At 31.8% G+C, this 12,422-nt stretch overlaps 1 protein-coding gene and 1 long non-coding RNA gene across 4 annotated transcripts in view; one reads left to right on the top strand and one right to left on the bottom strand.

The window, feature by feature from the left end:
* Positions 1-12,422, bottom strand: part of LOC136985979 (tyrosine-protein kinase Fyn-like) — a 64,020-nt gene that overhangs the window by 593 nt on the left and 51,005 nt on the right. For all 3 annotated transcript variants that reach the window (XM_067283403.1, XM_067283401.1, XM_067283402.1), the window contains 4 exons: positions 11,687-11,851; positions 4,267-4,526; positions 4,042-4,195; positions 34-165 (listed from right to left, as the gene is read on the bottom strand). In XM_067283403.1, the coding sequence (XP_067139504.1) occupies positions 34-165; positions 4,042-4,195; positions 4,267-4,526; positions 11,687-11,851 (711 nt within the window). The remainder of the gene's footprint in view (positions 1-33; positions 166-4,041; positions 4,196-4,266; positions 4,527-11,686; positions 11,852-12,422) is intronic.
* LOC136985982 (uncharacterized) lies at positions 8,039-9,160 on the top strand. Its single transcript, XR_010882409.1, has 2 exons — positions 8,039-8,477; positions 8,798-9,160. It is a non-coding gene; the product is annotated as an uncharacterized lncRNA (long non-coding RNA).

Genomic DNA, 12,422 nt, shown 5'->3' with positions numbered 1-12,422 from the left:
AGGACTGGAAGAAAGAGAGGACACCACACTCACCTGGATATGGAACCTGTCCATGGGTGACCAGCTCATACAGGAGGATGCCATAGGACCAGATATCTGACTTGATGGAGAACTTGCCATACAGGGCTGCTTCTGGTGCAGTCCACTTGATGGGGAACTTGGCACCTGAAAGAACAGAGAATGACAGTGAAAGGACACTGATAAATAATACCCAGTTAGTTTTCAACCCAATTGTAATTAATTTGCAAAGATAATCAACTTGAGGGTCTTTACACTTAATTTAAATGGAGAAGAGGATATTTTTGGTATTTTCAAGACTAAGGGGGAAATCTTTATTTTCCACAAGAAGGACAAGGTCATCTTTCCTTCCTTGAATAAAAAGTAGCCACCAAACATTTTGTATATCATTCGGTAAATAACAAGAACAAAACTGATGTGTCTGCCACACCTGATTCTCCAGCATACTTTTGTAGGACTAATATCTGCTGTTCAGTCCATTTGTCTCTTTTTTGATCTTATTTTGGTAGGGCTGCACTTTTATCAATAGTAATACAGAAAAGCTGTTATCAACAACTTTTAATCAATCAAATGTAATAGGAGTGTTATCATTCCTCCCTCTGCAAAAATTAGCACATACCCCCTGCAGATCCAAATAAACGTCGGCACGGGAAAGGTAAGTTGGTTCTCGTATTTCCAGATATGTAAAAAATAAAAATACAATTAATACAGTAAAACTTCATTTTAACTGACTAATTTGAGCAAGGAAGTGTCTGTAGGTTTTCCAAATGTGCACGTTAAATAAAATCAAAAAATTAGTTATTTTATGTAGAACATTATACCTAATTTTATTACACAAAAAATACAGAACCTGGACAGGATGGAAAGGAAGACAAAACAGATTCTTCTGTATTACTTTCCTGTGTTATGACATAACAGCCAGGAAAGTATGATAATTATCTCAAATTTCTTCTTTCTCGTTACTCTCTCAACTGTTATAATATTGTAACCATGTCACATTTAACACCTCTGAACCCAAAATGTGTGTTGGCATCTATTTTGATTAATATTCAGAATAGGACAAAGATTAAGAAACAAATTTCGGCATGGTAACTTGTATGTAAGGGACATTAAATTTTGGTAGTTAATAGAATCTATTGAGTCCACCCCTCTTCCTTTAAGACTTTATTTAAAAAAAAAAAAAAAAAAAAAAAAAAAAAAATTGTAAAACTCATTCCGATCCTCAGAATTAAGCTTTTTGCCATTTTATAATAATTATAAGTATCATAACAGATGGCACCACCACAAATTTTAAATCTTGCCAGGAAAGTTGAGCAACTCATTGCTGGTGTATTTTATATTGTGAATATATCATCTGCTTTTTCATTTATGTAAGAAAATTTTCTATGAAATTAAACTTCTCAATATGTATTACTGTTTACTTATTCACCAAAGTAAACAAATGAAAAACCTTTGATTAGTGTCACTAACACAAGGTGTGTTACCATATCAACACTTGGTGGTATTTCATCTGCACAGGGCTAACTGAATAAAAAGATGAATAACCTGCCAAGTGTTTGAAAGAAGTCACTTCATTGTGTCAGTATAGAACAACACCTCATGTTAGTGAATCAAAGAAATTAGGACAACACGGTTTCAGAAGATTAAAAATGAAAAACCTGTTAAAAAGCATTTTAAAATTAAGTTATGTCTAATTAACACGGTGTTAATTTTCAATATGACATAATTAGAAACTGAAAATTTTTTCCATTAAATCAAGGTTTTACTGCAATTTAATTTTCAATTGCATAATTGTTGAGATAAAATTTCTTCTAAAGTGCTTATCACTGGATGATATTAAGTGATTATCTATATTTCTTGACAGTTACCAATCATTTATTTAAAAAAAAAAAAAATGACTTTTGGTCCAAACTGATTCATACATACAGGTGTTCCCTACTTACAACAAAAGAACAGGCTAGGTTTCCAAGATTAAGTCAGAACCAACCTAAAAAGTACATTTGTACAGAATAAACATTATTGTTACAGTTTGATCCTTTAGTATACTTAGAATACATTACACACATTCAATCAAATGCTACTGTGGTTTTTTATCTAACACAATTAATTTTATAATGTCCAGTTTAGTTCCCATGGTAACAGTGCCACTTCTTCCATTTATCTCAATGCTAGATTTAAAATTATGTTTTGGATGCATTTTTGAGATACTAATTGTAAAAGTTTATAAAAATTGCAAACAATAGCAAAAAACGCTGTTACTCCAATGTCACCGACTTCGACACCACCTCACGAGCAATAGAAATAAGCTGCATTAATTATTTGTTGCTGGCCAAAGATTGACTTTGATGCCACTCCGTGAGCAGCAAGAGAACTTTGGAATCCATGTGAAATTTATATTGTAGCTGTACAGTCAAATTGTTTAGAAGTCAAATACTTGTATGGGAGTTCCTGTAGTTAATCGGAGCCTCTGGCATTGATTTTCATTTATCTGACATCTTGTGGGGTAAAAGTACCACTTCTTTTCCCATATTTTAATTAGAACAAGAAACACTTACACTAAACTTAACATTGTAGTGAGGTACAGGCACGTAGGCTTGAAGTACCTATTTTTTTCTTCTGTTTTCACTACCTTATATTAATGAAACATGTAATTATAAACTATCTTAATTTACTTTAATGTTTGTTCAAAGTATTATTAGTGGATTTTTTAGTTTTGTTACTATATCTGACTTTGTTTTATTTTATATTTGTATTTGTATATATTATTTTTCTGTTATTTTCTTAGTTTTTCCATTGTCAATTTTTTGAATTGAATGTATGTATTCTATTTTATGGAACACCGATGTTCCAATTCTTTTGTTAAACCTGAGGATGGCCTATAGAATAGGCTAAAAACATTACTTTCAATAAAACTATCTCGGCAACATAAAAAGTGTGTTATGATAACTTACCAACATATTTTATAGCAAAATACCAACCATTATTGCACAAGTTTGGAGAAAAATTATTAATAAACAAGAGCTAGATACAAATATCAAAACTGGCATGTCCAAAATGAATAGAACAGGTTCCTATTGGAATTGTGAAATTTGCATAAAAATACTTATCAGAAGTGAAAAGAAAGGTTTAGTACTATGTAGATTGTACAGTACATTATTATAAAAATGGGGTGTGGAAAGAACCTAATTGAAGAGGAAAAGATCAAGAGAATTAATTTGGATTGCAAAAAATTTGGGAATATCTTGTTCGACAATATCAAAATATCTCAATAATAAGGATAGACGAGTGGAAAAACAAGATAGTTTGGCATGTTTGATGCCATTGTGAGAATGATTTGCACTGCAAGGAGTGACTGTATTTCAAAAATTGAAGCCAGGCTGTGGCATGTTGATAGTATGCAATGCTTCCTTTGTCAAAACAAAGACTGACGATTGGTTTGCATTTTTCCTCAAACAGCTGAAAAAAGTATTTTCTTGGATGAGAAAAGGTGAAATAGTGAAGGTCTGATGATTCTAAGTATCAATATTATCAGGCAGACAAGAGACTAGATTGCAAGAAATACTCAAAGAGAATCATTTTCAAGTCTGATAAATTTGTCTAATTGTATTTTTAAGCTTAGTTTCCAAGAACAATACAAAATCAGCTTCTAATTTTAAGTTAGATCATTTAGTGTTGGGCACCCTACTTTTGATAATAGTATCTAGTTCTTTTGTTTAATTATAATTTTATTCCAAACTCATAATAATAGTTGTATTTTACTATAAAAAGTATTAACAAATTTCATAAAATTTCCATGAAAATGATAATGAGTTTCCAGGCAATTGTTGGATAGACTATAAATCAGAGTGAAAAGTGCCACCGTTGTCTGGTAAGTCAGACATTGCAAATGGGATTTCTGGTGGTAAACAGCAATACTTGCTTGGAAAAGAGTAGTGGCCATTAATAAACATTGGCAAAAAATTGTTAACTAGGCAATGCCTTCTATTTGCCAAGACTACAACAGAAAGGTTTGTCTGTTCTTACCTTGTCTTGCAGTATATTCAGAGTCTTCTATGATTCTGGCCAGGCCAAAATCTGCTACTTTGACAATGTTGTTTTCTCCCACTAAAATGTTTCTGGCAGCCAGATCTCTGTGAATTAACTGTTTGCATTCTAAGTAAGCCATTCCACTGGCAATCTGACCACAAGTAAACAAATGAGATAAGGATACGGTAATTGAGGAGTTCTGGAATTAAGTTGTCGACTCACCTGTGAGGCCATGTCGATCAACGCCGGTAATTTCAGATGCTTGCCTTCTCGATTTCGCAGGTAGTCCAACAGACTTCCATTGCACATGTATTCAGTGACAATGTAGATTGGTTCTTCTTTTGAACACACAGCGTACAGTGAGACTAGTTTTTCGTGTCTGAACTTTTTCATGATGGATGCTTCTTGGAGGAATGCTGCTGGATCCATGGTACCAGGTTTAAGTGTTTTAATGGCCACTTCAGTTGTTCCTTTCCACATTCCTATAAGAAATAAAAGGAATATTTCCATACAATCACCACGATATTACTGGTATAGAAATCAATAAATAAATAAGCAATTACCTACAAACCAACAGTTAACATGATGACCGTTAAAGACGGAGGAAAATGTTTGTTTTAAAGAGAATTAACTGCTGGCTTATAGGTAATTGCTTATTTATTTATGGAATATTTCCATTTATAAAACAATAAATGCTACATGGAAAATATCTTGTGGCATTTTAATAAATAATTATGCAAATTTAAAATGAAACAATATTACTTAGAATGAAATTTCTAAACACACTGTTCAGAAGTCACATATTTTTGCACTAAATCCTAGAATGGTCTGGTGTATGGTAAAACCTGCCCAAACAGAAAAACTTCAAAATGGGGCAATTTTACCATAAGCACAAAAATCTGTTTAATGCAGTAACAGATTATGTTTACAAGTACAAAGAATGTAACCTGATGAAGTAGAAAATTAAGATTTCACTTGTCTGGACAAGTAAGTAAAATTGCCTGTAGGTATGATGGAATACAGCTTGTCATGCCATGCAGCAACCAATAATAAATTTGAATCTTTTTGGAAGAACAGATCATGTAATGAAGAGACCTACAGATAGGAATTCTTTGTTGGATTTAACTGAGAGCAGAACTGAATACTTTTAAGATTCCAAAAATTTTGGGAATTGAATGAGTTTCCAAGAACAGAGTTATTGAGAACAAGCAATGAAAGTGTTTAAAATAACAAGAATAAGGTAATGCATGCTGCTAATTTGTCTGGTAAAGACAACTAGTTTCTTAATCAACTATTCTAAATACTCTGGAATAGCTAGTAACATTGTCAGTAATTATAGGGATTGACATTAATCATTAATTAGAATTTTAAAATTCCTTGAGAAGTTGGATCACAATAACTCTCAGTAATCTCTGTATACCTGTGATTTTAAATTTTAAATTTTCTTTCATTTAAATAAAAAAACTATTTTATATTTATTAATTTCTTTAAATGTTTTTGTATTTTGTTAGAATTCATTTATTTTAAATAGAAAATGCAACAATTTAATTTATTAAATATGTATCAATAGTTTTCTTTGAAGTATTTGTGTTTAGTAGTAAAATTATTTTGACCTAATTAAATTTGAATATTTTTGAATCATTTCTTTATTATCCCTGCTCTAAATAAGTGCTCTATTTTTCTGAATGAGCCAGACTAATTGATCAGAGTATATATTTTTCTTTTCTGAACAAGCAGCTGAAGTAGCTAGATTGCACACTTTTTAGTTGGACTAACTTTTCTGGAAAGGTGAAATTGAAGTGCAAAAGCTGTAGAATAAAGATATGTAGATGTAGAATTTTATTGCTTCCCCTTTTCTTCTTATTAAATACTAGTAGCCAAGGATGCCCCCTAGTGGGTGTTCTATCAGCAGTGGTGCCATTCCATGGTATAATTGATGTGAGACTGTAAATTTGTAAGGGGATTTTAAGATTAATGTTAATCATTTTTTTCGAAATGTAAACATCCCCAATAGAAAAAAAAACGGAGAATTGGAGTGGAGGTCACCGATTGTATCAACAAGTCAGTGGAAAAGTTGACACTTAGCTATGAAGAATGCTTCGTCATCGTCAAGAAAGGACGATTATGTGACCCCTTTCCCACGACAATTGTATAAAAGCAAGAGCCACCGGAAGCTCCAGAGTTTGCACTTTGAAGTTATTTTTGTAATTGTGGCCTGTCGATCTCCATGCAACAGACTAGGATCCTGGACAAGAAGACATTCAATTTACCCCTGCATAGAGGTAATTATTAGCAGACTGCAAACTCTCTCTCTCAAACTAGCTATCATAGAGTAGCTCCATTGTACAGCATAGACTTTGTAATTGCATCCTAATCATATGTTAACCACATTTAGTCGTATAGCCTCCTGTACTCAATAAATGCTTTGTTTATTTGTTAAACCTGTCAACCTGTGTTACTCGACACCTATCAACTTGTCCACCCCCTAGCCTCTCGAAAAAACCATCCGACAACTCTGAGGTCGGGTTTCAACAACCTGTGCAGTGTAAGTGGTCATTAGGAAGTGTCCCTGTGGCCCCCTGCCTATTTCACATTACAAATAAAAATAATATACTGAATTTCTCTTGGCATATCCTACTAAAATGCAGTCAAATACACAAAAATCCACATTTATTGTTATGCAAAAACTGAATTTATTGTTAAATAATAGCTAGGGGTGCCCCTAGTGGCCATTCTAGGAATACTGTTATAGATAATATAAGCTATTGATCACATGTCAGTTTAATATTTATTTGTATAGAAAAATTAATTTTTAACAAATCTAATAGTATTTTTAATATTTAACTTATATTAACTATAAAAGTATTTGGGTAAATGCATCCTATCAGAGTTCAGAGTAGAATAACCTTCTATGAGTGTCTCTGTCCCCCAAAAAATGACTTGGTATTTAATTTTGCCGGAGTTGGAGTCTGGTATCTTTTTACTGACTCCGCAGCCCTGGATAACATCCAACAACTATTCAAATATTTAGCACAAACTCTTGGGAATGACAGATCTTTTTGCAATCAGTTCTCAATTTTTGCATTCAAATCTGCCCATCTTTGGTTGGAATTGCTTTGGATTAAACTTAAATATGCTAAACACTTCTAATTTGGCCATTTGGCTCTTGCACAGAGGAGTATCAAATTAATGATAGTATGAAGGTCTAACAGGAATAAATGACAACTTGTTGCCCTCCAGTGCTGATTCTTTTTTGGAGGCAGAGACAGGTAGGTCCAATAATACAGTGTACTGACATGCAGAAACAAAACCCCCACAAATATGCAAATAGAATAATTTGACAAAACTGGAGAAATAACCAAATATGCCATTGAAAACAATCTCACACCATTGTCTTAGCAGTTTATGCCTCCCAGTAGGACACAGATAAAATGGACTGAGACTAAGATCATTAGGCCTGCCAGGAGCCATAATTCTATCAAGTTCTTGGAATTATTAGAAATTCTTTAAAGCTAATTGATATGAAAGTGTTTTCTATCATAGAAATGATGACACGCTATCGATGGTGTGGAAATTCATGTACTGTACAAGCTTTAATTTGGGCTTGGTCTTGTGATAAATAAATAAAAATAAACAATTATTTCTTGTATCCCTTATATTTGAATTGTATGAATGTTCTATTGATTTAGAATGTTATTTTTATTCTTTTTTCATTTAAGTTTGATGTTCCAATTAAAGAAAGCCTATGGAAGTAGGTCAAAAACATTTTTGGTTAATTAAATATATTGCTGGAACAAGGTGTACAGTTTCTTTCATTTGGAAAACAATATGTGACACAGCTAACATTTTTATGGAAGTGAAAGTATCTGGCATACTCCCAATGTCATTGCCTATGCAATTAAGAAACCAGATTAGCAACAATATACTGTAATAAAATTTTTTTGTTTTGGATTGCCAGATAAATTTATCTGACAATCCAAAACAAAAAAATTTTATTCACTTTTTCTAATGTTATTTGAATTAACATAAAAAATATTTTTATTATAGTGTTTTGTAGCTCTGTTCTTCCTCAACAACTTTTGTTTATCATTTTTGAAATTTGATTCAGTTTTACCTCTTTTCAGACATATGTTGTGGAGTACCAAGTAGAGAAAAGAAGGTATTAAAAATGCTCATTTTTATTTGCTATCAATCAAGGTTCTGAGACATTTGTGCTGTGTACAAAGATGCTACTACTGAAAGAACTTAACAGAAATGATTTACACACTTCAAGGAGAGGAAATTTGACCTTAAACTTTCTACATCCTGGCTGACCTGTTCAGTTCAATGAGCATTAATTGAATGAACTCATCCATGAGGATCTGTGCAAATCTATTAATGAATTGGCCCAGCAGATGGGATGCTTTTATGATGCCATCACTCTCACTCAACAGGTAAGGTCCAAAAACTTCATGCATTAATTAAGAGCCAGATGCTCTTAATAAAAGAGATGAACTCCAATGCTCTGTTGTTGTTCCTGTTTGCTTGCTCAACACCAGGCCACTTGTGGAAACAGATTTCTTTGTCACTGGCAATGAAAAATGGTCTTTGCATCAATATGAAACAGAGGAAAGAATGGCTGCGTCCTGAAACTAAGCAACACCTTGAACCACACCAGAGTTTCATCCAAGAAAGACAATGACGACATTTAGTGGGATTGGGAAAGACTAAACTACTACAAAAGACTAAAACTAATGCAAATCTTTACTTTCAGCAAATGAACCAACTCAATGAGGTAATCTGGCCAAAACAACCTGAACAGCAACAATGAGAGCTGCTTCAACATGGCAACATTTGTCCCCACATTGCTAATTTGACCAAAACTGCTATTCGAGAGCTTGATTAGGAAGTTCTACTGTTTCCACCATAAGGCACCTTCAAATTATCACCTTTTCTGGTCACTCTCCAAGAGTCTGAGGTGCTTCATTCAACAATGATGCAATACCAAAAATATGGCTGAACCCAGATTTCTACTGCCAAGGCATCAACAACAAAGGAGAATATATTATTGACTGATTTGCTAAAACTGTTGATAAAAATAAAGCTTGAAATAAAAATAAACGATTTAACTATGTGACATTTATCTGATATAGTTAAAAAAAAAACCTAAAACTTTAAACATTTGAATAGATTTTAATATGGTATTAAAAATGTAATAACAGAAAAAATAGTATCGACTTGCACATTTAAATTTTAATATATGATAAAAGAATTAATAATGATGTGTATAATAATAATAAGATAAAATGACTAATGTAAATTTGTTTCATGACATTGTTATAGTACATGGCATGAAAATAAAGAATTTGTTATTATTTTCAGGCATACAAATGCACAAGTAAAAACTCTTGCCATGTTTCTTTATTTTAAATAGACATTTAATGTCCTCCTTATGCAGTGTCAGTATAATTTGATTTTTTTGTGGAACAAAAAATATTCTGAGAGAAAATTACAGAATGCAAATGGATGAGATATATAATTTTCTTTCCCAGTTCTATAATTCCTAAAAAAAAGGCTGAACAGTTTACATTTAACTATTGGGAAATAACCAATGCCATGGTAATAGCATTTGTTATTTCCCTTTTATCCTACACTGAGATATTATCCTGTATTTTGTTGTTGAATAAATTTTTGATTACTTCCTATTTTACAGTTGTTTTTATCAATTTATGAGTTTCCATTGTGCTCTTACATAATACATTTTAAGTTTGCTTTATGCTCCATTATGCAAATTATTATTATAATATATTCATCTCTGACACAAATAGGTACATCAACAAAGTTACAGAAGACAAACTTATAAAAGGGGGTAATTTATATCTGTATACTCCCTGTAATGGCCATTTTCCAACCCAGGACATGTGAGGCCCAGACAAAACTCAAAATTTTGTCTTAAAGATAACAAATATCCGGTGGGACAGTAAAACTCTCACCTTTTGAAATTAAAACCCACAGCGAGACTTAACATCTCACAAAAACAATAAAAGTTCTTTTCATCAAAAAGGAAAACAAAAGGACGAAATTACAGGGAAAAATTTCAAAGTTCAGAGGAATTTTAGCTGATAGAGATGTGTCAATAACATCCTCTACCGCACCTGAAAGGTTTTGAATTGTTACCAGGAGATGACAGAAGACAAATCAGAACGTGGAATAGAGAAGAAAAATCCTTTAAAAACTTTTCCAGGACAACTTTCTCCATGATTCATTCTTTGCTCCAGGATCTACCAGAAAATGCTAGATCCAAGTTCCCTGTGTTGGGTGATAAAATGCTGTGACAGAACATGCCATTCAAAATCATATGCCTGTTCACATCTGAACTTACCAGCAATCCCCTGAGGCTGTTGATCCTTTATAAGACAATCACTGAGGGAGTAAGTGAATACATTCACTGTGACATTCAGACTTTTCTTAGACTTCTCAAACAGACCAAATCAAAGGAAAATTGTAAAGGCACCTATAGCATAATTTGGTAAAAAAAATTTTTATATTAAGCAGGAAAAAGTGAATAGTAAGACCATTTCCATTGTGTATTTTTGCCCAGGCATGATTGTCTCAACTCCTCGACCATCCTGACAATCGCACACAGTCAGCAAACTTTACACATGTACCCATGCTTCGGGGAGAACATAAAAAAAAAAAAAAAAATTAGTCAGTTCTGGAAAACTGCATATTTCACAGATCAAAATAGCCAAGATTATTAATGATGTTATACAGTAAAGATAATTATCGAAATCCAAAATTGCATTCAAAACTGGGAAATATACATAGAATATTAAAATTTAAACAGTGACTGGTTAATTCTGGACATTTTGGTAATAGAAATTTGAATATTGATCAACTCAAGATTACATGAAATATTATCTCACTCATTGGGGTTTTTGTTCAAATCGAAAACTAAACACAAAATGACTGTTATCAATACATAATGTCAATAAATCAATAAATAATGTTATGAGTGCAATTGTAGTTCTTCGTGGAAAAGAGCCAAAAATCCATAAACTTATTTCAAACAAGCAACAACAAACTTTACAGTAATTTATTTTAATTAAACAAGTGAATTTTATATTAATAAAGTAAAATGGAACTTTTATAATCATTAATCTTTAGATGTTTGTATTATTTACAAAAATTTATGATAATGGTCTATGGGATTCAAAATTGAGTTTAATGGTCTGTGCAGTCAGAAAGATTGATGACCACTGGTCTAGAACAGTGATCACTAAACTTTTTTGATTGCATACCCCCTAAGACAAAAATAATTATAAATTGTACCCTATATAATATAATATACTATATATACATATATTATACTGTGTGTGTTCTTTTTTATTTAATTATTTTAAACAATATACATACATTTAAATTAAATTACAAATTTACATTTTGAATTAGAATTTAATGTGAGAAATGTGATTGTATTTGTTTAGTAATATTGGAAAAAACTTGGCATACCCCACTTTGGAGACCATTTGTCTAGAACATAATTCAAAAACCATATAGATACAAATGATTATAATTTTATAATATAATTTTCATGTATTTTTTAGTTTAATTAAAAAAAATTTAAATCAAATCAATAAATGACATATGCAACTTTACTTACCATGCCATACTTCACCAAAATTTCCACTTCCTAATTTTCTCATAAATTGAAGTGATGCTCTAGGAATTTCCCATTCGTCTCTAGTTTCTGGAGATAAATCCCACATATGAGGTTTTGGTTTAGGGCATGGTATAGTAAGCTTGTGACATAAACCATTTGCTGCCTCTGAAATATATATAAACATATACAATTACAACAAATACTGTTAATTTGGATTTTGCATAATCTGAACAATTTTTTTTTTTTCAAAAATTCTACAGTAACTTAAAATATCTTAATAATAGGAAAATTATAATTAATGAGTGCTTTCAAATAAATCTTTGAAATATTGTGCATTATATTACTGTAATTTGTAAGTTATAAGGACTATACATTACTTATACTGTGATGTAATGAAACTTTTTGAGCTCATTTGGCACTGTAATGTATTAAAGCTTGATAAAATTTCTTTATAGAGCTGATTGTAATAAATTATTGTACCTTATATCCACCTTCTCATTTCACACATTATCAGAGAAAACATCCTGATAACTCAACTTTTGTAAACTGTGATCTTTGTCTAGTCATCTAGAGCAGTGTTTTTCAACTCCTGGTCAATGGACTGGTGCCAATCTGGAAAAATTTTACCAGTCTGCAGTTAAGAAGAAAAATATTTGACCATACCAATGCTGATACAGTTGATTAGACTATTATTTAAATGTCACCTGTAGAGTTATATAGTTTTTATGTACAGTAC

The sequence above is a fragment of the Centruroides vittatus genome, unplaced genomic scaffold (genome assembly GCF_030686945.1).
Source record: "Centruroides vittatus isolate TY-2023 unplaced genomic scaffold, ASM3068694v2 contig_986, whole genome shotgun sequence".
In the NCBI taxonomy this organism is placed as follows: domain Eukaryota; kingdom Metazoa; phylum Arthropoda; class Arachnida; order Scorpiones; family Buthidae; genus Centruroides; species Centruroides vittatus.
The sequence above is the reverse complement of the archived record's forward strand: the minus strand, read 5'-3'. Positions and strand labels throughout refer to the sequence as shown.